A 24380-nucleotide genomic window follows, 5' to 3' on the forward strand; every position below is an offset into this window, starting at 1 on the left:
CAACTCCGATTCCTTGTCTCTGAGCCCTTCAACTCGCTCCACAGCTCCCAGACACTCCATACTTTTCCTCTTGCAGCCTCCCTTCTCTATATGCTTGATTCAGGGCATTTCCTGTTGCTACATCTTCATAGTCACTAATTCCCCCCCCCCCCACAGTGTAGAGCCCGCCATCCATCCCACCTGGAGAGTTTACAGTAGCTCTCCCCTCTACAGTTGACTTAGATTTCTCATATTCCTTGCTTATTGCTCCTTGAAATCTTTCCCTAGCTTCTTTCTGGTTCATTGCTTGGTTGTTTAGTTGGTTGGTTGTTTAGTTGGTTGTTCGGTTGGTTGTTTGGGGGTTTTATTTGTTTGCTTTTGCTTTTGCTTTTGTTTTGTTTTAAAGTTAAGGTTTCTCTCTATAACCCTGGCTATCCTGAAACATTTGCTGTAAGCCATTGCTAGAACTCAGAGGTCCACCTACCTCTGCATCCTGAGCGCTGGGATTAAAGCCCTGCACCACCACCACACAGCTTATTAAACACAGAGTTACTGCATGATTTCAATATCTTTACTGCTAACACTTCATTTGTGGCATTTCTCAGAAATTTTTAGGTAAATCAATTTTTCTCTCAATGGTGACTCATATTTTTCTGCTTCTCTAAATGTCTGGTAATTCTTTATTGGATGTCGCACAATATGGACTTTCTGGATATTTTTGCATTCCTAAAAATACTCTCAAGATTACTTGAGCACAGTGTGGCCTCTCTGGATCTTGTTTTGAAGCTACTAGAGCCAGAATGGAACAACCCTAGTTGAGAGCCAATTTCACTGATGCAGAGTCCACACTTTCTCCAGTGAGGTGTGACTTCTGCAGACCATGCACAGGCAAAACTAACCTTTGAGAACAGCACTCACTGTCAGACTGTAGGAGGTGGATCTGGGGACTTCAGGAGTGTCCTTTATACCAACATATTTATCAAAACACATCAAGCTGATGGAGCTGTTGCTTTTAGGTCTTTTTGATGCTAAAGATACATTATGGAAGGCACAACAGAAAGTCATTGGAAGGTGGACCTTTGGGAAACATTTATGACCCAAATTGTACCAACTGTCTTCTTAATTGCATATATATTTGATGAAACGACTTTGGAGTCTTTTACCTTACAGAGTGGATGTGAAGGAGAGAACTAATATTTAATGAGCATTTGCCATTACATTTTGAAGGCTGTTTTATTTCATTATCTACTCTGTGAATTTAAGTACTAGGTAAGTGCTATATACCAAGCTAGCTCAGTTTGTTCTTAGGACAGAGGCACTGGTATTACTGCATTAAATAGGGGCTTCATTCTTTAAATAGGCAGAGAGTCCTCATGCCTTGCCACAGGCCACACAGAGTTCATCTGAGCCTCAAGGAAGACTGACAGGAGGCAAGAAAAGAGGCTCAGACAAAGAATGAGGCTCCTGCAAGGCCATGGTAGTGATGAAGAAAGGAATGTGCAGCCACTTGCTTATACCCCAGGGGCAGGTTGTCAAAACAAGGGTTACTTTGTCCTCAGATCTGGGAACAACGTGTGAGTCCAGGGTCAAAGATGTCAGGTTACAGAATGGAGTGAACATCTTGCCCCTATCAGCTCCTCCAGTTCAGGCAAGCCTGACTCACAGGTTGGTCACCTGTCTGGCAAAGACTGTGGGACTTTGGGAGAGGGGTTCACCCATAGAACAACGAGCTAGAACTGCTTCCCTGAAGTACATTTGGATCATGCAGCAGCTCAAAGTGACCTTTGCTGGAGGCTGCTTTTGTGTGAATGAATCCTCTATCATCCATAATGTTAGGGGTGTTCCGAGTACAATAGAAAGCAAACTTGCCTTCTCTCCCCTTACTCAGAGTACAACTGAAAGGGAAACATTTACTATCCTGTAACTTGGAAAGTTTCTCTGGACCCCCGAAGAGCAACCCTAGAGCCACCTAAAAGGGGAGGGTGTCACTAAGGTTAAGATCTTCCTGTAAGGCTCTGTTTAAAATGAAGGATTCAACTGTGCTTACTAATCTTCTAGTCATCTGCCCATCCAATCAGGTTGTCCATCAAGATCGTTTACCACAGCCGTCAGCAATCATCTCCAAATGTCTCTGACAATATTTTCCCTTTGATAAATCTCTTTACGAGCCATCTTCAATGCACAATTCATTCATTTATTATTTATAATAATATTTATTTATTTATATTATTTTTATATATTATTTATTTATAATTTACATGTGTCAATCATTATCAGATAACATTCTCAACACATACTCTAGAGCCTAAATCACCAGTAATGACAGTTGATATGGTAGTGGTATTAATAAGAATGGCTCCCATGGGCTCATATATTTGAATGCTTGGTTGTCAGGGAATGGAACTACTTGAGAGGGATTAGGAGGTGTGGTCATGTTGGAAGAAATGTGTCACTGGTGGTGGACTTTGAAGATCCAAAAGTCCCAGCCAGTCCCAGTGTCTTGCTCTTCCTGGTACCTTCAGATCCAGGTGTAGAGCTCTAAGCTTCTTCTCTAGTATCATGTGTGCACGTAAGCCACCATGATCCCCATTGTGCTGACCATGAATTATACCTCTGAAACTATAAGCCAGCCCCAACTAGATCCTCTTCTTTATAAGAGTTGCCATGGTCATAGAGGTCTCTCACAGCAATAAAACACCGACTACACCAGATATGAATCACGTATCGGAAAGTTCTAACAATTTGAAAAGTGTTGGGACTAATCTTGTCAATATCATTAGGTCATTGTTAATTTTACTTTCAATACATTAATGACAATTTGTTTCAGTGGCAGAAAAGAAGACACTAGAGCCTTTCCCTCATCTTCCTGTGTCTGAATTGTGCATAGTGTCTACACTCTGTGCTCTCATGGCCATGAAAATGGAGACATGTAAGCCATATGTCCATTTCCTGAAGATTACCTGGGTGAAGTTAGCTCATCTGGTTTGTAAATCTACTCATTGTATCTATAGAAACTTAAGAACATTGCAATAGGCTGAAAAAAAAAAACAAGAGCATCAGTGTAGGGCCCCCACCCACACACTCATGATTCCCTCTTTCCCTAGGGATACTTTGTATATATGCAAATGACCCAGACAGACAGGCTAAGGGAGGAGTGATGTGTATTTTCAGTATGAGTAAAGAAAGGGCCTTTTCTAGTGTTACATTAGAAATGAATTTAAATAGAGTTTCTACTGGTTTCCTCCATGATGGTTGGATCAAATACCTCCTCTTTTGGTGACCCCTGACCTACAGGATAGTTGTATTATTCCTGGAAGAGACCCTACTTGGACAAAGGGCACCATGGTTAAGATAAGGAGAGCAAGCCAGTGAAGACTTGGAGTGATAGAGGGAAAGAGATGAGAATGAAAAGACACCCCCTCAAGAGGACCATGGTGTGATCAGAGTCCTGGGGGAGAAGCAAGGCTTGAGAGATCCAGAACATACTATGCAGAGACTGGGTGGTCCCTACACAGAGATTACAGATCCCCAGCTTGGGTCTTGGGGCTTCAATCCCTTTGAGCCCAGGTCTTTCTGAAGCCATCCTTCTAAATTCTTGAGTACCAGGATAAATGAAAACACTCCTTGGAGCACAATGAGCCCTTACGGTTTGTTTTCCAAGATGTAAAAGAAAGGCATTTCAGTCCTTCCGCAGATAAAAATAACTTGCCCGTTGATTTTGAAATCCCTTTCATTTGTCTCCCACAGCCCAGTGCCATACAATGGCACTTTGTATACAAGCCTTCAGAGTGGGCCAGCTGCCCCCTTCCCTCTGCCTGCCAACAGCAGGAGGCCAGCAGAGGCCTTGGAGCCCTGTGCCATAGTGGGAGAAGACTTTGGGCTGCCCAACGTTGCTGTTGGACATCAATCAGAAGGCCTGGCTGGGCAGGAGGAGCCTAGTGAAGAAAACAAACAGAGCCCACAGTAGTGGAAAGTGCTGACTCCCAGTGTTGGCAGGCACACTGCTGGGAGCTGTTCTGCCCACCTGCAGCTGCGGTGACCCGCTGAAGGCCTGGGTGCCTGTGGCTATGCCCAAGGCCTACTAAGAGGAGTCAGACCCTCTTCTCTCTACCGAAAAACTTTCTAGAGTCCACATCCTGTAAGTCTGGGGAATACATGGCTCTACAAAGGGAGAGAAGGCTTCTTAAGCATACCTTCTTATACATTGAGCCACTTCCTTGTAGGTTCACATCCAGAGCCAATATGGACCAGCTGGCAAACACCATAATACCCCCTGTGAGGTCATTTTCATTATTCCTATTTCATAGATGAAGAAAGTAGGGGCACAGAGAATGAAAGCAGTGTGTCTGGTCACACAGCTCACAAAAGACATGAGCTGGGTTTAAAACCATGTGGCACAGCTTTAGAGAGCCTACCCATCAATGCAATGTCTCCCTGCTTTCACTTCTCAATTTTCCTCTCTAGAAATGCAAGGTTTAAGACACAAGGAGAGATAAAACAAGATGGAGAGTAAACAGAATAGATTTGGAATAGAAAAGAGAAATCACGAAGGACCAGAATAGTACACAGTCTCTAAAAGCAGCAGACTATTAGCTCAGAAGGAGTGCTATGAGGGTAACAGAGATGGAAGATCCACTGTTTTGGAGGGAAGACACAACAGTGCTGGTTAGAGACTCCTGCTTTCCCTGATGCCCCCAGAGGGATTCTGGGAACGTGCTCAGGTTCACTGGCCAAACATGGCTGTGTGGCTCTCTGTGTAGCTGGAGGAGCAGAAACTGAATCTAAGACGTGAATATCAACTTTCTTCTATTCTTCCTATTACAGATTGGGTTGAGGAGACACCAAGGCTGGTGAGGGGTTATAGTACCCTTATGATAAGAAGAAACAGTCCATTCTGAGTTGATTTCTTTGTTGGAGAAGAGTCAAGTTTTTAACCTTTCTTAGACTTACAGGATGATCTTGAAGCCAATTCTTTAGACAATCACCAGCAAGCAATATGACTGAAGTCTCCTTAACTCTTAGGATGTGATGATAGGACTAAACCTTACCTCTAATGTTCTTTCCAGATCTAAAATCCTTATCCTGATGATACTGGGACTCAAGAAGGATGATACTGGGGCTGGAGAGATGGCCCAGTGGCTAAGAGCACTGACTGCTCTTCCAAAGGTTCTGAGTTCAAATCCCAGCAACCACATGGTGGCTCACAATCATCTGTAATGAGATGGGATGCTCTCTCCTGGTGTGTCTGAAAATAGCTACAGTTTACTTACATATAATAAATAAATAAATCTTTAAAAAAAAAGGATGATACTGGCATCTTTATATGGTTAGAGTCTACCTTGCATGGATAGAAGTCCTACCACAGTTCCCACCACCTCCTCACCAGCTGATCAGCAGGGCATGCATCCCACAACCTCAGTTTCTGGTTGTGCCTGCCTATCTTCAGATCAGACAACTAGGTTTCCAGCCCACCTCCTTCCTTCAGGCTCTCCCCTCTGATCTGTCATTTAGAGTCAAAGTGACTTTTCTAAGCACATGGCAGGACCCGTGGCTAAGCCAGCAGCAAGAGTGCCAAGACTCTACCTTGTGCTTCACAGAGCCCACCATACAGGATCACCTCCTGCCCATCTCTTGTGATCCCAGCCTCTGCTTCTTCAGTTTCTGCTCTGTCCTTCCGAGTTCTGGTTTCTCTCACAGATTATGTTTTCTCTGTACCTCTTCCGTTCTGGCCTGTCTGGCTTTGTCTCCACAATTCAGGCCACAGACCTCTTCAGGTTCTCTTTCTTGGTATCAAGCCTCTGTGTCAATCTCACTGGAGAGAGAGTCCCATTCCTTAAGTGATCATTTTCCAAAAACTAAAAGTCTAAAACATTGTAAGATGGGGGCGATTATTTTGTAATTTTATTTTTATGTTTTCTAAAATGTGATTGGCCATGACTTTTGTAGGCAACACAGTTTTGATGAAATTGTAGATTGGACACCCCTGAATGGCTTAGCTACTGTTGTGTTTCCCAAGGAGACCTTTCAATACACTATGGAGGAGAAAGGAGCTGCCAGAAAGAGCCAGCCAGGATGATTTGAGGACACTTGGGATGTTCCTAGATTCCCTCGGATACGTGGTTCCCCTTGGTTTTAATTCTGTCTTTGTTGTCTAGGCTCCAGGATTTGCATCATCACATATAGCAGCAGAGAGAAGACTATTTGGAATTTGTAGTCAAAGTTCTGTTGTGGAATTACAAGTAATCTATACACACAGATTCCTAAAGCAACAAACATGTGTTGCCAGTATCATGCAGGTGGCACACTCCGAACTCTCCTCCAGTGCTCTGCGATGGGGCAGAAAAAGAGACTTTAATGCAAATCAAAACAACCCTGAGATTTCACCTTACACCAGTCAGAATGGCTAAGATTAAAAATTCAGGAGACAGCAGGTGTTGGAGAGGGTGTGGAGAAAGAGGAACACTCCTCCACTGCTGGTGGGGTTGCAAATTGGTACAACCACTCTGGAAATCAGACTGGCGGTTCCTCCGAAAACTGGGCACCTCACTTCCAGAAGATCCTGCTATACCACTCCTGGGCATATACCCAGAGGATTCCCCACCATGTAATAAGGATACATGCTCTACTATGTTCATAGCAGCCCTATTTATAATTGCCAGATGCTGGAAAGAACCCAGGTATCCCTCAACAGAAGAGTGGATGCAAAAAATGTGGTATATCTACACAATGGAGTACTATTCAGCCATTAGAAACAATGAATTCATGAAATTCTTAGGCAAATGGATGGAGCTAGAGAACATCATACTAAGTGAGGTAACCCGACTCAAAAGGTGAATCATGGTATGCACTCACTAATAAGTGGATATTAACCTAGAAAACTGGAATACCCAAAACATAATCCACACATCAAATGAGATACAAGAAGAAAGGAGGAGTGGCCCCTGGTTCTGGAAAGACTCAGTGAAGCAGTATTCGACAAAACTAGAACAGGGAAGTGGGAAGGGGTGGGTGGGAGGACAGGGGGAGAAAAGGGGGCTTACGGGACTTTCGGGGAGTGGGGGGCCAGAAAAGGGGAAATCATTTGAAATGTAAATAAAAAATTATATCGAATAAAAAAAAAGAAAAAAAAGAAAAAAAAGGGACTTTAAATACCGTGGGCACCGGGGCACAGATATACTTCACAGTTGTGAAAACTTGGCTTTGGAGAAAGCAGATACGCGCATACATATCTGCCATTCCAAACACCCGTCATTGTCTATCATCCTATCTATTTAAGATGCAAATATACTTGCATACAAAAGTACATACAGATATGTCTATATCTCCCCAATTAAAGGCCATATTTCTTTGTGTATTGTGACTTTATTTGTGAACCTTCTATTAACAGGGAAGTCAGAAATTTTGGAACAAGTCTGACCTAAACTGTAGCTTGGAAGAGAGACAGGCTCTCGATTCAGTCATTGTTAGGGATCAGTTTGGGGCTGGGCTGTGTTGTTTCCTTCCTTCCTTCCTCCCTTTCTTCGCATCATTGGGACCTTGTGTATAGTAGATAACTGCTCACTCATCATTGAGCAACATCCCCATCTCTGCATTAGGTTTTGAACTTTCTGTCTCAGAGATCTGTGAGGCCAGCTACCATTTCTTATAAACACTGCACAAAATTCCCAAAGTACATAGAAAGTCCCTATTGCCATCTCTCCTCCATAGTTTAGAGCAGCCTTGCATCAACAAAACAATCTCAGACCAAGCTACTAATTGTTACCAGTGGTGTTGTGGGCATCTGAAGACTGGTGCCATTTCTTCAAGTATTAATGGTCTCTTGTTATTTCCAGGTACACCTTGGGAATAGATCTTGAAGAATCAACTGTAATTTCACATTTGCCTATACAAAGATCTTCCCTCTGCTGCTATAGAGTAGCTCAGATGCAATGGCTTAAACTGATAGTGTGTCAAGCAGGGAACATAGTGGAGACACTGACCATCTCTGACCTTAGTAATTACCACAAGTGGCTGCTGAAAGTTTCCTGGACTCTTTATGTCTTATCATAGGGAGTGACCAGAACCAACCCAACATCAAAGTTCCCCATGCAGTGCTGTGGCTAGGCATATCAGAGCCTGAATGACAGAGAGGAGAGATTAGACAGGTCTGTAAACTCCCTGCAGGCTTTGGGAATTGGGAGCATGTCACAAGACATGGCCATTGTAGATTTCCTCTTGTTGCTGTGGGCAGATGTTCATTGCTATCGTTACTTTGGACGTCAGCACATAGAGATATGCCAGGCCATTGAAAAGTGACTTTCCCAGGACAGACATATTTGTCAGGAAAATGGAAACAAAGGAGGGGACTGGGACATAACCTAAAACAGGAAAAATCATTGACCAAAGGCAGAGGCCACTTTATCCTCTAACCTGGGTTCTGAGCTCTCAATTAATGGGTATGATCCTAATTTAGCCTTGAGATTTTTCTCCAGTTGATCAACAACTGCTATAATTAGACCCCTGGAATGACTGCCTTATTACAACAGGCACCATAGAGTGTTTTTGTCTTGTTATTCATTGCTTTTAGCACCAGGTGAGTTTTTATAGCATGGGGGGGGGGGGGTCCCTTTGGGTGGTTTGCAGCCAACAGGAAGCTCAGCCAATTTGGGATAGCATCAAGTGACTAGGGTTGGTCCTAGAGGCAGCTCCCAGGTGAGTCAAGGGTCCTCCCAATCTGAAACAGAGAAGAGCCTCTGTAGAAGCAGACCACATTACTAACCACCTCCAGGGTGGACTCTACAAAAGAAAAAGGAGAGGTCAGAGAGAATTTTTAAGGTTGAAAAGCATCCTTGCTAAAAAAGAGACTTTGTCCCCTTCCATGTTTAGACAATGAAGTGTACCTCTTAGTACCAGGATTATGGATCCCACAGATGGTGAACCACCACCCTGTCTCTTCAAAGCCAGTCTTTCAAGGTTGATGGCAAGTATATGGCATAATGGAAAAAACAAGGGATTAGAAGTCAGAAAGCTCTCTGACGAGTCTGATGACCTTTGAACTCTCTTCCACTAGAGTTTCTTGGATTCAATAAGCTTCATGCTAAGTAAACATGAACTGAGAATAGGGGTCTATGAGAGAGCCATAGACTCACATTCTACAGAAAACAGGAACACAAGCAAACGAATAGGGCTGGCCCAATCTCCTAGGATGAAATAGGAGATTTTTATTCATCCAGGGAAGAGAACGAATTCAGTGCCATGGCATATTTCAGGAGGTTATTCATTTGGGCCATGTAAGTGGGTTCCACACTTTGAAGGACAAACCATCTCAGAGATGGGACATTGTTTTATTATCACTATCTTCCACATTCTCTGCCCTTATTTTACCCCAAACACAGATCACTCGACTTTCAGGTTAAAATAGTTACAGTTCACTAGGTTGGAAAGTTTTGTCATGGTTTGGATATGATTTGAACCTATCTTCCAAAGGTATGTGGGGGAGAAGTTCGGTCTCAGTGTGATGGTGCAGCCTCTTAGAGATGGAGTCTGGTGGAAAGTGGTTAGGTCAGGAGGACATGGCCTCAAAGGGGAGTCATGCTGGTTTTGAAAAATGACTTAGTTCTCTTGAGAGTTATTTTAAAAATACTAAGCCTATCTCCCGAATCCATGTGGCTCCCTATAGCATCAGGGAGGGTCTCTGTCTACACCCACCCAACACAATGCCAGCACCATCAGGTCCTTCCTCACCAGAGGTCAAAATCAGAGGGCCACTAATTTTGGACTGAGCTAAAGAAAATCCTTTTCTCTGCTACTTACCTCAGTTATGTTCTGATAGCTACAGAAAATTGATCCATATACATCAGCTTATCAACTCAGAGGAAGGAAGCATGGTCTGAGCTTTGTTTGGGGGAAATTGGCTATGATATCACGGCAACAAGGATTCAAATCTCTGGGCACATCTTCTTATTTGCTACCTTCTGAAAGCATGTGACTTCTGTGTTTCCCCACTTTCTGTTAAATGGCTCCTTTCTCCAGTTCCTCTTACCTTACCTCACCCATCCTTCCCAACTCCTACAATGGATGCTGTATTACTGCCTTTCCCTCCACAATGGCATCCATACAGAGAATCATTGGTGTTGTTAAGAGAGCACCAAAGCCCAATTGCCTGAAAATTCCACATTGAATCTGTGGCTTCTGGATGCAAAGAGAAGGACTAAGGTGGCTTCACTCACATGTGCCTTAAGCTGTTTTCTGTGGTCTGCATGTAGTCAGATATCCTGAGACATAACATCAACTTGGAGAGGTTTTTGTCCAAAGCTTTGACCAAAGCTGGAATCCATTCTCTGAATATTTTTTTCAGGGACAGAAGATCTCAGATGTGGCTTCTGGTTGGTTTGGGAGTAGGGGGGCTTTGCAGCTGAGAAGGACAAAATCTGAGGACCTCACTTCCTCAAAAACAAACAAACAAACAAACAAAAACCTGTCCATGAGTACTGGTGGCTTCACCAGAGTCCCAAGACCAAAGCCATTCTCCTGGCCAGCTGGGCTCTCTGACCACTAGACCACACAGCCCGTGTTTAAAGTGTGCTCAGCAAACCTCAAGTTCCAGGGCTGAAGAAACAGACTTTCCAAAAACAGAGTTCTCTTTGTGAACAATTCAGCAAAAAAAAATTTCTCTTTCCAGCTGTGAGTTGGGATTCATGTTGCAAATGTTGGTGTTAATTAAAAACATCCACCTTCTACAGTTTCAACTAGAAAGAACCACATACAGAATGCAGCGCTAAGCACTCCTCTCCCAAAACACTTGGAAGTATGTATTCTATTCATGCCATAGGTTGGATGGGGTTCTAACAGATATTATCATTCCTTCTCTGTTCCTAACCCCAGTGGAAAAGCTGAGACCAAAGAGATGGATGTGATGAGTTCTAATTGCCAAAGAGCACAGCTTTCTTCAGAAGAAATCAAACACCACAGTCTGTCTATATTAATATCAGGAACTGTATCGAGCTGAACTCCAATCAATGAGTCCGTTGAGTCGTCAATTTTCTTTTCACACAATTCTTGGTCCTTAAGTCGTAAACAGTGATGTTTGACAAGGCAGAGGGACAACAGCAAAGGCTGAGACAAACAACACAGGTAATCTATGGGACACTAATCCCTAACCCTTTATTAGGCAATCTTTATCTAAAATGATCCCAAGATGTAGGATATGAAGAACTGAACTGTATTTCTTTTGTGCTTTTCTCTGGTTGAATAATTTCTCCTAATTCTCCCATGGTGTGGACAGGAAAGAATTGAGCCAGAGCCACCTCGTTATGAATGGATTTCTTTGTTTCTTTAATTTCACACAGTTTAAAATACAATATGAAATCAGGCTACAGTATATAAAAAACTTTCCAGCAAGATGATGTGCCAGCATCAGCTACTAAAAGAAACAAACACAAAACTCCCCCATAAGAATTTTTTTGCATTTGTTTTTTTTTAAAAAAAAAACAAAACATTTAAGACACTTACATCGCTACATCTCTAAGCTACCTCAGATCTGATTTTTAAAAAGCACCTGCTTTTCCTTTTTAAATCTTGCTTTTAAATTTTCAGCATTTAAAAAATATAAATTATATGAAAATACAAGTTGGAAAAAGTCAAACACAATATAACATCTTTTTCACCCCGATAATTCTCAGCTTAAACAAAAAAAAACAAAACAAATTATCCTTAAAAAAGAAATTCAATAACTGAGGCAGTATTCCTGATAGAGATAATTTCATTTTAACATATATACTTCATATATGTATTTGTATACATATACTTGTGGTTCCTTGAAACATCTTTGGAATGTACGTAAGAGTTCAACAAATTTATATAGACCCCGACAGAGAACACAGCATGCACAGCATGGCTAGAAGAGAGGTGTGATCTCACCATGAAGGTTAATGCTTTAAAACCCAGAGTGTTGGTCTCCAAAGTGAGGAAGAGCATCTCAGACCTAGAATGCTTACACCGGTCTCCATGGCCACAAGATCAGAGTTCTCTATAGGGAGCATCCTTACCCCCCACTGACTCTGAGCCCAAAGCCAACCACACAGGTTAAAGCATTTCTCCGGGAAAATAATGGAGTCACCCAGCTAGATCGGATTTGTTCATCCTTCCTCTGAAGTGAACGTGTTCTTAAAGAGCATCAATGCAGCAATGCCGCCACATTTCCAGTGTATAAACCACCCACCACTCTTCCTGGGATGGTCTCTGGCCTTCGGACAAAACGGGGGGAAAGCATCCGGCCAGATGGACAACAAAGCTGTCTGACTAATATACTATCTACAGATCCTGAAATGGTGGACCTAGGAAGAAAGGGCATCTTGGCAAGTCAGCAAACTGAGGCGTGTGGGAGGCACTTGCTTATATCTTGTCTGCTAGACCACTGCAGGTGGTAGACTCTCAGAAGGGGCGTTTTCAGCATGAACTGAATAATGGGAAGGATGATGACTTGGGGAAGTGACGGTTTAAGCAAAGAGCAAACAATGGCATCAGCACTGGATGCACTCTTTCACCATTACGGAAATGTGGACAGACTTAAGTAGAAAATTCAGTACTATTTCAGCTGCAGTTTTATACAAATGTGTACACACACACACACACACACACACACTGCCAGTGCCCAACAAAGATCACATAAAATAAGAGAAAACAGCACAATCCAAATGATCCCACCTAACACTCCCTGAGCAGCTCCTAACTATTTTGAGAGCTTCATTAAGGCACCTGCATTTGTAAGATCAAAATATATAGCTGGAATGTTTTGCCTTTGCTTCCTTGTGGGGATGCTCCAGTCAATCAGTACAGAACACACCCATGGCAATTCAGAGTCTTCAAGAGAATCTGGGAGTCAGCCACCGACTCTCGTGAAGATGATACCAGGTAGTTCCAATCCCCGAAGGGCAAGCCTGGAGAGGCCCACCTCAACCAGTTGCCTCTTTTCCCTCATGGAAGTCCACTGTCACTGTCTTAACTAGGCATGTGTACAGTGGAAGTGGAAGGGATTCTAATGATACCAGGCGCGTTTCCTTACTTTGTTTTTACCCACAATGCCTTATTTTCAGGTCTCCTCTCCCAACTGGCAAGAAGATGGCTGCCTCAATTAAGTCTTTGAATTTAAACATGGAGGAAACGAAACATCTAACTGCCACAGGCCAACTTATTTTCCTTACCTAGCTCCTTCCCTTGTATTTTCTCCTTCAAGTCTTCCTCTCACCTGCAGTTGACCTTCGCTTGCCCTCTGCCTAGGCGAGGGAACAAAAGGTCAAGTCCCAGGGCTCTTTACCACTTCCTCTGCAAGCAGCCTCACCTGAAATCCTTCCTGACAAGCGCCAATTCTTCAAAGGAAAGCCTCTTCCCAAAGGAGGCCCAGTCACATGCTACTCAAGTACCCTCTTCATTTCTGTGGCCTCTGAACCCTGGCAAGTCTGTACTCTTTGATTTGTGTTGTGAAGGCGGAAGTTACACTTTCGTTCACCTATCAGGAAGCATCACATTCCACTCTGACTGATTAGTGAGGTGGGGGAGGGGCAGCAATGTGGGATGCTGGGGAAAAATAAGACATCTAGGAGAGTTCTTCTTTTGAAATGGCATGCATTTAGGCCTTAAGACCTGAGGGGGTAATGCCCATGCGAACAGCTTTTATTCTGAGTCTTCTATGCTTCCAGTAGAGATTTAACCAAAACCAGGTTAATCCTCCTCCTTGGATTTCCTTACCAAGACTTTAACAGTGCTCCTATGTTAACAACAATTCCAAAGCAGAGCTGCAAAAATACATTCAGTGCAAAGACTTAATGCCCCTTAACTAACACTAAGTCCAAAGCCTGACAGTAAGTAAAAGGACAGGATTTCTCTACAAACCGCAGGTGGAATTCACACACACACAGTTCCCCTGTCCCCAAATCAGCATTTGTTTCCTTTAGCTGTAAGAGTCTGGGGTCTCTGATCTCAATACAAAGCTTGGCTGTCCCAATGGGGTCTATATAAACAGATGCCTTTCACTGTGACAGAATCCTCAGTCAGCAAATAACAACAAACTCACAATACTGCAATACTGAGACCACCTTAGAGCTTAAGACGATATTTTTTTTTAAGAAAAAAAATACTGGCACAAAATTTAATAAAATAAACTTCAACATAAAAACAGTTTTGGACCCCTTCCATTAAAGTCCATCTTTGTTTCAAAAAGTACAAAGGTTAATAATTCTTGAGTTCAGTAATCCCCTGAAGAAACGGTTTTCATCCCACCCTCCAAACTGACTTTCATCAACCTCTTTACTCTTAAGGTGACAATTCCTCCTGCTAGTAGATCCACAACTAAAGATGAAATTTTTTCTTTCATGAATAAAGGAAATGACTGGACGCATAAGGTTTTTTTTGTTTGTTTGTTTGTTTGTCTTTTTTTTCCTCTGCAAGCCAGGTCCATCAGGCTTCTGAAAAGACCATTTTCCCCCTCCTGAAAATCTGCTCGGGAACCTCCAGCCCCACCCACCCCACAGGTCCTGACTTCTGTTCCAGCCTCGCCAATGGCCAATGGAATACAGCTGCAGCTCCCTTAGCTCCCACCCCTGAATGTGAAAAATGAGTTCTGGAAAATAAAACATAGAATAACAATTAAAAATGAAGAGTCCAACCAACAGGGTTGCTCTCTGGAAGGTCTGGGCAGGGTCCCCCGGCCCCTTCTGTGTCCGTTTACTCGTCAGCATCTGGCTTTACATCCAGCATGGCGTGCAGCTCCTCGGGGGTGTATCCCAGCAGGCTCTGCAGGTCGCAGACAAAGCGGTACACGTAGCGCTTACCCGCCGTCTTGTGGATGATATTTTTGTCATAATAGTAGCGAAGGCCACGGCTCAGTTTCTCATAATTCATCTTAGGCTTGTTTTTCCTCTTTCCCCATCTCCTGGCCACCTGTAATAAAAATAAAATTAAATACAAGCGGATAAATGCCTGAAGGATAATACCACGATACATGTGTATGCAGGTCTTCACATCCGTCATGATGGCCGAACAAATGCTCAGAAATGTGTGAAGTGTGTGTGTGTGTGTGTGTGTGTATGCATATTTCTGATTTATTCCCTCTGATTTTCATTTCCATTTTTAAAAATATTTTGAGTTCTTTATAATAACTACACATCGAATGTATAGTTAGGAGTCATGGGCATTCCAGGGTTATTTCAAAAGATGTAGGCGGAACAGTGTAACATTTTAATACAGCTATGCATTGTGTTAAGATGAGACCAGGCTAAATGGCATGTCTCCAATCACAGATATTTACCATCACTTTCTGGGGACCACTCAAAATAACCCACATTAGCTATTCTGAACTATCTGCTAATGGTCTGTAGCCACCCTACATTGCCACAGAGATTCCGCAGTCTCCTCTTCCTGTAACTGCATCCTTGGGATCAGTAACCAGTGTCTCTCCATCCCCTTACCACCTCCTGACCATGCTGGTATAAGTCACTATTCTATCCTCTATGTCTACGGAATCAGCAATTTGGCTTCTACAAGTAAGCAAGAATATGTGCTGCCCTTCTGAGCCCAGAACATTCCTCTCAGTAGAACAATGTCCCTATCCCATACGTATCACTGAAATAGAACTTCTAAGTTCTGCTTTCCAAGTGCTGAACTCAAATTTAAATGTGTAAACTGATGAGAACAGAGTGACTCTGAGCTCCTCTGGGATACAGTTAAAACACTTGATCTTGAAGGAAAAAGAAGAGTCATGGGGCAGACATCCCCCTGGCCCACACTGTAAGCAGACATCCTCAATCTGAAAGCACAAAACTGGACAGGAAGGTGAGGATGGGAGGAGAGCGCTGGCTCCTCTGCATCCACCAGTAGGAAGCATCCTTTTGGACCAGGGCAGAGACACATCCTCATGTCTGCCAGAAGAGTGATCTCCTCTCTCATACACCAACCATTTATTAAGCATTCAGGGATGAAAGGACAGAAAAACAATCAGAGTGGATGCATCTTTCAAGGCCTCTCAGATGCGCGGAGTCAGGGACTACACAGAGGGTAGGACCAACTCTGTACCAGGAACTTATGGACATATCAGTTGATCTCGGAAAGTGTACACACTTTGCGTTCAGCCAGTGATGGAAGAGCTCAGGCGGGCTGCATCATTTGTTCTAGGTCACGCAAGCAGCAAGCGCAGAGCTGAGCTACAAATCCAAGCCCAGGGCATCACGACCCCAGCCTTTTCTCTCACCCATTCTCAGTCCAGGACTCCCAAGTCACTCATTACATACCTCATCTGGGTCAGAGAGCTTGAATTCCCAGCCATCTCCTGTCCAGCTGATAAAAGACTGACAAGACTTATCAGTGAGTAATTCCAGAAGAAACTGCCACAGCTGGATCGGCCCACTTCCTGGAAGCACAAGGCACAGTGGCTCATTAGCAAACACACTGAAGGCTCACAGCAGCTAGTCCCACTGAGCGGCAGCCCTCCTGCCCCCTCCCAGCCTGTCTAGACTGGAGAAAGCTCAGGCAAGCTACAGCACAAACACTGGAGTCAGGACTCTGAGCTCACAGAAAAGCAAAGATTTTCCTTCTAAAAGGAAAAGGAAACCACACAGGATGATATACCATTTGTCTGTTTTTATTAATTTCCAGGTTGGTCTCCTTTAATTGCTGTGTTCTTTTAATTCCAGAGTTTTCTGGAAACAAAACACCAAGTCTATCCTCACACATGTTCTAAGGAAGTACTAATTTTGTTTGTTTGCTTGTTCTGAGAGGACTTACTACAGAGCACAGGCTGGCCCAGAACTTGTAGACCAGGTTGGCCTAAAACTTAGAGATCCACCTGCCTATGTCTCCCTGGTGCTAAAGGAGTTTAGTCCCTCCTCAGTACACACAAACTTTGGGTAGCAAAGGATCAGTACTTCCTTATCACAATGAGAACATACCTTCAGCTCTGTGAAGCCATCTTGTTATAATAAAAGCACTCAGAAAATGCCTTCTAAGCAAATGAATTATTTGAAGGAATGTCTCAGAGGGCTGCTTATAAAGCCTTCCCTTGCTCCATATCTACCCATCTGTAAAAAATCCACTTATTGAGTGCACAACTCAAACACATGTTCAGATTTCCTGGGAGTCAGGTTAAGTTAGCAGCTGTTGCTACCTGGCTGAGCTCAGGAAGCTAAAGATGGCAAATGAGAGACCCACTGAGAAGCCATTCTTAGTGACCTAGGAGCTGAGAAAGCAAACCTCTCTTGAGAAATGAACTATGATAGCTCCAATGTCAGTTATAAGTTTCCTGATGCTCAGTAATCTCCCACATCCCTGACAGAGAGACAGGAAAGATGACATGAGTTCTATGCTCACTCTCTATTAACACTACAGATCTCAAATATGAGCAAACTCCTAACTAAAGGGAGCTGCTCTTCACTGTGGTCTTAGCTACACATCAGCGCTTTCTTCCCTGCTTGTGAATTCTCAGTGACTCAACGAGACAGAAACTGTTATTAGTCTATAATAATTTCTACCACTCTTCAGCAGAAAATCAACAACAAAACCACAATATACAACAGAGTTATCTAACTTGGGTAAAGCCATTCAGATAAGAAACAGAATAGCTGGGTCAAGACCTCAGATTCTTCAATACATTTGCCCAAACCAAAAGTCAAGGACCTAATGAAACTGCCTGCCTGGTTGCCGTGACTCAAGTACTAAATGGTTCTGGCTTTCAGGAGCCATCTTCCTTGCTTCTCACAATCGTCACAGACTCTTGAGGCATACATGATACCTATGTTGGGTACCTATCATTACAAGTGACACTACCAGCCCCAGAAGACCCCCTGCAGTGGCTAAGTTTTATACTATCAGAATCTCTCTCACACTGTCTTAAAATTTTCTCTCACAGAGAAGCTAATCTATTAAGATTGGGAGAGGGATGGAAAGATGGGAAGACCCAGACAGGTCCTAATCATTGACAGGTGAGTAGCGAGCATATCTGCAGGTCCTAGAGAGGAAGACTCAGGAGTACAGCACAGGCTGGGACAGGAAAAAAAGAAGCAGACTTCAAAATCATATCAGCACCAGCTCGGGGATGGAAGCAGTTTTCAGCAGTCTTCCTACAGTGTTACCTAAACTTCAGTGCCCAAGAACTCACCACAGCCTATGGGCATCTGCGCACTGATGTCTGAATGTGGCTGGGGACATGGGAATCCTAACCTGAAAAGCTGTTTCTCCTTAATGTTACTTTTCCTATGTTTGGGAGGGAGGTGCAGGCGGGGGAAGGACAAACAACCAAAAAAAAAAAAAAGCTGATATGAGCACTGGTAATCCACTGCCAACTATTTTTGCCAACTGTCATTCTAGACCAGAGAGAAGAAGAAACAGGGAGAAAAGGTACCAAGCAGAGCTTGAAAGGTAAGACACGTCTCTGGTTCACTAGTGACAACATCAGCTCAAGTCTCCTTCCTGGGACTCTTGCAGAAAATGCAGGTTAGCTGACCGAGTGCTACTGACAGCCCGCAGGAATTTAAATGCTAGCATCCATCTGTGTGTGGTCCCAGCATTAGCAAGGCCAAATGATAAGCGAGAATTCAAGGCCATCCTTGTACCCTGGTCCATACGGTGAGACTCCTCCCCTAACCACCCCAAAGTGGGGATAAGAACTTACATACCATTGTGCCCAGTGAGACAATCCCGTGGCTAATCCTAAAACTTCCCAACTAGACTTTTCATTGACTTCTATACATTGCCCTTCTGTTGGAGAGAGCAACAGAAGGAGGAAGGGTGTAGAACTGTAACTTCCAGGTTATCAATTTCCTGGATGGTGTCACAAGGACCCTGGTCCTACAGCAACACATCAGCCTCACTTCACTTCTGGAGGGAAAATCAATTCCCCATGGAGACACAGGCATGAAGGCAGCTCTGGGGTTGCAATGCTTACTGGTTTTGCATATCTGCCAGCCACATCCAAGTCCACACCCCAGACTCATGAATGAGACTTGCAGTCCCGGTTACAGGTCTCCTGAGGCCCTTTCTTGACTGCATAGCAAAGATCTGTTCACACCCTCAGGGCTCCAACCTCCTTCCTTTGTCCTTGCTCCAACATGCTCTGAAATCTCAAAGCTTCTTCAATTCTCCTTCCCAGATCCAGGCCCCATCCACCTACCCAAATGGATTGTGGTTCCAGTGAACCTCTGTCGCCCACAGCAGAAACTGGTACTAAGAATAGCGCCAGTCATGGGAAAGGGGAGCTCACATGTTAAATGTGACTCACAATGGCAGGCCTGTCTGGGGCCCCAAGGCAGTCAACGGCGCCCTTCACCATGCTGCCCCGCGGTGTCACACATCAGGAATCCAGTCGCATCATTGGGAAACTATGTTGCTCCAGTGGAGTTCGGAGCCACAACAACAGAGGGGTCCCTGTTAGAAGGAGGTCTTCCGAGGCAGGGCAGGACAGGCCACAGGACACACCCACAGGCCCACCTCCTATCTTGCGCCTATCTCCTGAGTAGATTTCCTGAGTAGGCCCCTGGCTCTGCTCTTCTCCGGCCACCCCAGTTAGGGAATTTCCTGATGGCTTTTCCTTCCCTCGAGATGAGAGGAAAATTCTTATACAGTGCTGGCAGTCCTAGTTTGCAAAGCACAGACTTAGTCCAGACTTAGAAGAAATGCATGGAGCAGCCTGGGCCAGGAGACAAGAACACCAAGGCCACTGCCCTCCCGGGGACCCTAGAGAGGCCACAAATCAGGCGCAGCTTCACATAAATCCCTGCTCATCTGGGTCATGGTTCATGTCTCTTGTCTTCATCTAGAAATTGCAAGGCCTAATGCCTATGTCGATGACTGAATATTGATGTCTCTTGTGTTTTGGTCACTGACTCTGAGGCTAAAACTTGAAGTAAGCTGGGAATAAATGTTATAAAGTGTGTGTTCCTGCACATGCATACAGGCTGGCTTGTTTGGTTGCGGCTATCTGTTTGTTCTTGGTTGGAGATTAAACTTAGGACATTGCACTACATGATGGGCAAATTGTCTAAGATTGAGCTATTTAATTAAGACTCAACTATTTAATTACCTATTTATATAAGCATACAGACATTTTGAGATAGACTCTCACCACAGTTGCCCAGGCTGGCCTTGAACTTGTAATCCTCCTGCCTCATCCCCCTGAGTAGTTGAGATTTACAGGCTTGTACCAGTAAGGTCAACTACGGCAGCCTTTCACACTTAACGGTATGGTTATGCATTTCGTGTTCTAGGCTTGCAGACTACCCGCCCAAGGCAGTGGCCTCAAGGCTGGCAGCAGAGGAGGCATGGTTAGATATCAGGTCCTTCCACATCTACCCCACCAGCATTTCCACTTTAAACGTGGCCTTCGATGGGGAGTGTGGGGTGTATACATGTATGTGCACATATGTAGAGGAAAGGAGACCACCTCAGGTGTCTGAAAGAAGCCACCCACCTCTGCACTGGTCTGGAGCTCCAAGCAGACTAGACCAGCTGGCCAGAGAGCTCCAGGAGTCTTCCTGTAATTTTTCCTTCCCAGCACTGAGATTTCAAAAATGCACAAACATGCCATGCTTTTTAGGTGCTAGAGATCTGAGGATCAAACTCCATTCCTCATGCTTGGAAGGTAGGCACGTTGCCAACTGAGCCATCTGCCCGTCTCCCCAGTCACTGTGGCTGTGGTTCCTAACACCAAGACTTGTAGTTAGCTCAAGGCCCATCCCTCTCAGCATTGGAACACATGTTCCCAGGGAAGTCTCTGTTCTCATTCATCCCTGAAGCCCAGACAACACCTGACCAGCACAGACCTCCCTGCTAACAATTCTAACACCGTGTTTTATCAAATGCCTCCAGGTTTGTACTCTTACATTTGTGGGGCCAGGCATGATATCTCAACATTTAATGAATGCTTTTGCAAAAACCATCATCTTCAGCATGTATGTATGGGGGTGGGGGGCATACAGGCTTGAAAGGTGTCTAAAGGCCTCTCTATTAGAATATATTTGGGACTAGAATGTGGATGACACCCAGGCTATGCTGCACCAACATGCTCCCAAAATAAAGCAGCCACACCTCTTGTCCTTAGGGGGTTTGGGCTGCTCTAAGAAGCTGAAGTCTTTAGTTCTACTCTGAAATTCAAATTGAATACCTCAGTGTGGCTAGGATGGCATATTTATTTTAACCTATGAAACTCTCATGGTTGATCACCCTTGCAAAGGGGCTGACTCTGCCCTGAGACACATCTGGCAGGTGGCCCTGAAAGAGCGAATAAGCCTGGCTGGCCCCTCCCTTCCAGCCAGGTGTCTGCCCACAGCCAACGGTGACAGCAAAAACAGAACACTGGAGTCCGGAAATGACCTGTCTGCTCAGCATAGCCTCCCTTTTTATTCCCCGGGGAGCACCTGTCTCTGAGATGGGGTGGGTGATTCCATAGTCCTAGTACACCCTGCTAATTCATTTACAAACAATACCAGAATCTTATTGTTTCCATGAAGTCATGGTGTTGAGGGGCCAATTAAATAGAAATCACCCAAGAGTTTCTTGCTGTGTCTCAGACTCAGCTCAAAGCTGCACCAAGGCCCATTTTGGATCATACAGCTCTGTAGTTCCGGCACTCAAGGCCTGGAAAGATCTTTGGAAAGGAAGTTTTGGAAAGAAGGAACTTTTGGAAAGGCTGTCTGATACTTACCTCAGTTCTATGCCTAGAGTTGTCACCTCCTGCTTCTTCTGAGTTGTGGTTTTCTGGTGCCACTGTGCCATCCTATCTGGCCTCCAACATGGCCTAGATATGGTATGTTCTACAGCCTTCCCACAATGCCCTGCTTTAGTAAGTCCCTGCTATCCTATCCTGTACTCTATAAATATGGGCCTGGGTCAAAGCCTACAAATCAAGAGTAGTGGATAGAATATAAGCTCTACTAATGAGACCGATAAAGCTATACGTGCTAAACACAATGATGAAAAATAATTCAGAAACCTAGAAAAGCAAACAGAGAGAGAGAGAGAGAGAGAGAGAGAGAGAGAGAGAGAGAGGACGCATGCACACACAGATGCATGCACACATGTATACACGTAAAGCCTGCATAGACGGCGACTCCTACAGAACTTTGATTTTAATTCTTCCTGGTTCAAATTAAATATAATGCAACTCAAGCTCCCTGGGCTTTGTTTTTCTGTTCCTGGAATGGAACAGTAATCCCGCTTGCCATTAATGTACAGATGTCCATTAGGCCTCTCTCCGAGAAACACGGCAGGCGTAGGGAGAAAGAACACTGAGGAACAAACGTCAGAGCTCAGCAGACTGGGAAAAACACTGGAATCATGCACAACAGCATAAGATGGCGGAAGAGGCATTTGTCAAAAGAGAATTTTCAAAGAAATAACTGTAAATTCCCTAGATAAAATTAAATAATGCTTCCAAGAATGAAATCAACCTTTCATGTGGAAACTTTCAGAAAGTATAAACTTGGGAGATTTAAAAAAAAAAACACGCAATCATATCAATGTAATTTTTAAAATATCCTAACAGAATAACCACTGGACACTTATTTTAAGTTCAGAATGAGAGTGAAACCCATCCTCTAATTAAGAGTGGGTTCACACCATAAGAGATAGCAGTTAGGAAGCATCCTGGCCTGGGGAAACCTGGGTCACAGATAGACTTAGATCTCTTTCCCACAGGGTGCGGTTTCCCTAATCATTCATGCTCTGCCCAAGCCCCCACTGCTTGCACAGACATGGTTCTACAAGGTCTACCAGTACTGAGAAGTGGAGTGCCTTGCCTGGCTACCAAGACTCAGGCAAACCGGCCACTGGGTCAAGTGAGCAGCGATGGGCCAGCTGGGCTGCCCCAGCTGGGGCAGTGTTCACTGTGACTCCCTGAGCTAGCTTGCCTTGGCCTGGAGAAGGCAGTTACACATTTTTAATGTATGAGGAAAAACCTTTGTGTCAGCTGAGGCTCTGCACACCTGCATGCGTTCAAGGGTCCACAAGTGGGGGCGGGCGGCAGCAGGCGAAGGCAACCGCTCTGTTCTCTTAAAGGGGATGCCTCCATGTATAACCTAAAGTTTAGACGCAGCCTCCTGCCTCTGAGCCCACCAGAGATGTTGTCGTACCGTGAGCAGCTCAGCCTAGCTTGTATGTGACCTGCACAGCCCCGTCAGTGAGCCTCAAGTCAGGATGTGGGTTTCTTTACAGCCTTTTCCTCCTGGTGTTTTCTAGGGAACAGGCTTTTTAAGAAGCCACCAGAGAGAGCTCAGCTGGGGTCACGGGTAAGGAGTAAAGCACTGTGTTATAAACCAATGGACTATTTTCCTAATCTATGTAAATATCTTAAAGGAAGCACCTTGCTCTGATACCCAGGTAAGCGGAAGAGAGAAAGATGAGTTGACTGATTAGTAAGAGCACAAGCCCAAGACTCCAGACTCTGTAAGGAACTCTGGCAGTCCAACTCTGGGACTAACTTAACTTTGGGGAAGAGGTTCATCTGCATTTCAGGGATAAAGATCATCGCTGGTCGGGCTGGTCTATCGTAACTCTCGGGGAGACATATCTTAAGTGAACATCAGTCTGTATGTACCAGCTCTGACAAGCATGTAGCCAGCAACTGATCTATGAGCATCTTTCACGTAGGGGATGATAGCTAGATTGGGGTGGAACATGAAACAGAATATTAGCAGCAGCGTGGGGCTATAGGAAAAAACCTTCTTGGTTCACCATAATGCTAAAAGCTGAAAGTCTCCTGCCTACGCCTCTGAAGAAGTAGGGCCAGAGAAGGAGCCTGGAGAGGCCTTCACAAGAAAGTGCTCCCCCATGTCTAAATGTCAAACTCCTCCACAGGGCTGGGTCCTGCCACCTCTTAAATACCTTGGGTACAACCCTCCTCCCAGAGTCTAAACTTTCGATTTCAGTCATCCTAGGAGAACTTTCACTCTCTTTATCTATCAGGGAGATGTGAGTCACGCCACTGGGTTCGTTACAGCCAACATTATGCACAGAACCCCAAAGGCCTATCATGGGCCACTGTGACGGTAGAGACACACGATTCTTACACTGGCCAGACAGGGAAGCTATGCTAGCTCACTGAGATGCCACTTTTGTGGGTCGGGTCCAATGTGGCTGTCACACTAACTGCTGTTCTAATGCAGGTGTCCTACTGCAGGGGACATGATAGACCTCCTCCACCATGTCCTATCAAGGCCAGAACTGCTTGGGACAGTTAAAGTCAGGGACAGAGCATAACAAGAGCCAAGCAGGCCCAGTCCTGTGACAGTGGGCAAGTGTGACCCAAAGCCTCCTTACCAGCTAGGCTGAACTATTTCACAGGCTGAGATGCAGATGGGGCAGAGGCACTTCCTACCCAAAGCTCCTTGGGTCCAGGCCCGAAGCATGATCTGGAGGCTTCCCTGCCTCCTCCCCTGTTCCTT

At 44.5% G+C, this 24380-nt stretch overlaps 1 protein-coding gene across 5 annotated transcripts in view; it reads right to left on the minus strand.

Annotated features, from left to right (window-relative positions):
- Positions 1–13505: 13505 nt before the first annotated feature.
- The window catches only part of Ets1 (ETS proto-oncogene 1, transcription factor), a 120504-nt gene continuing 109629 nt past the window's right edge, over positions 13506–24380 (minus strand). For all 5 annotated transcript variants that reach the window (XM_052188747.1, XM_052188744.1, XM_052188749.1 and 2 more), the window contains 2 exons: positions 16242–16360; positions 13506–14895 (listed from right to left, as the gene is read on the minus strand). In XM_052188747.1, the coding sequence (XP_052044707.1) occupies positions 14680–14895; positions 16242–16360 (335 nt within the window). In that variant the 3' untranslated portion in view covers positions 13506–14679. The remainder of the gene's footprint in view (positions 14896–16241; positions 16361–24380) is intronic.

This window comes from Apodemus sylvaticus, chromosome 7, assembly GCF_947179515.1.
Source record: "Apodemus sylvaticus chromosome 7, mApoSyl1.1, whole genome shotgun sequence".
In the NCBI taxonomy this organism is placed as follows: Eukaryota; Metazoa; Chordata; class Mammalia; order Rodentia; family Muridae; genus Apodemus; species Apodemus sylvaticus.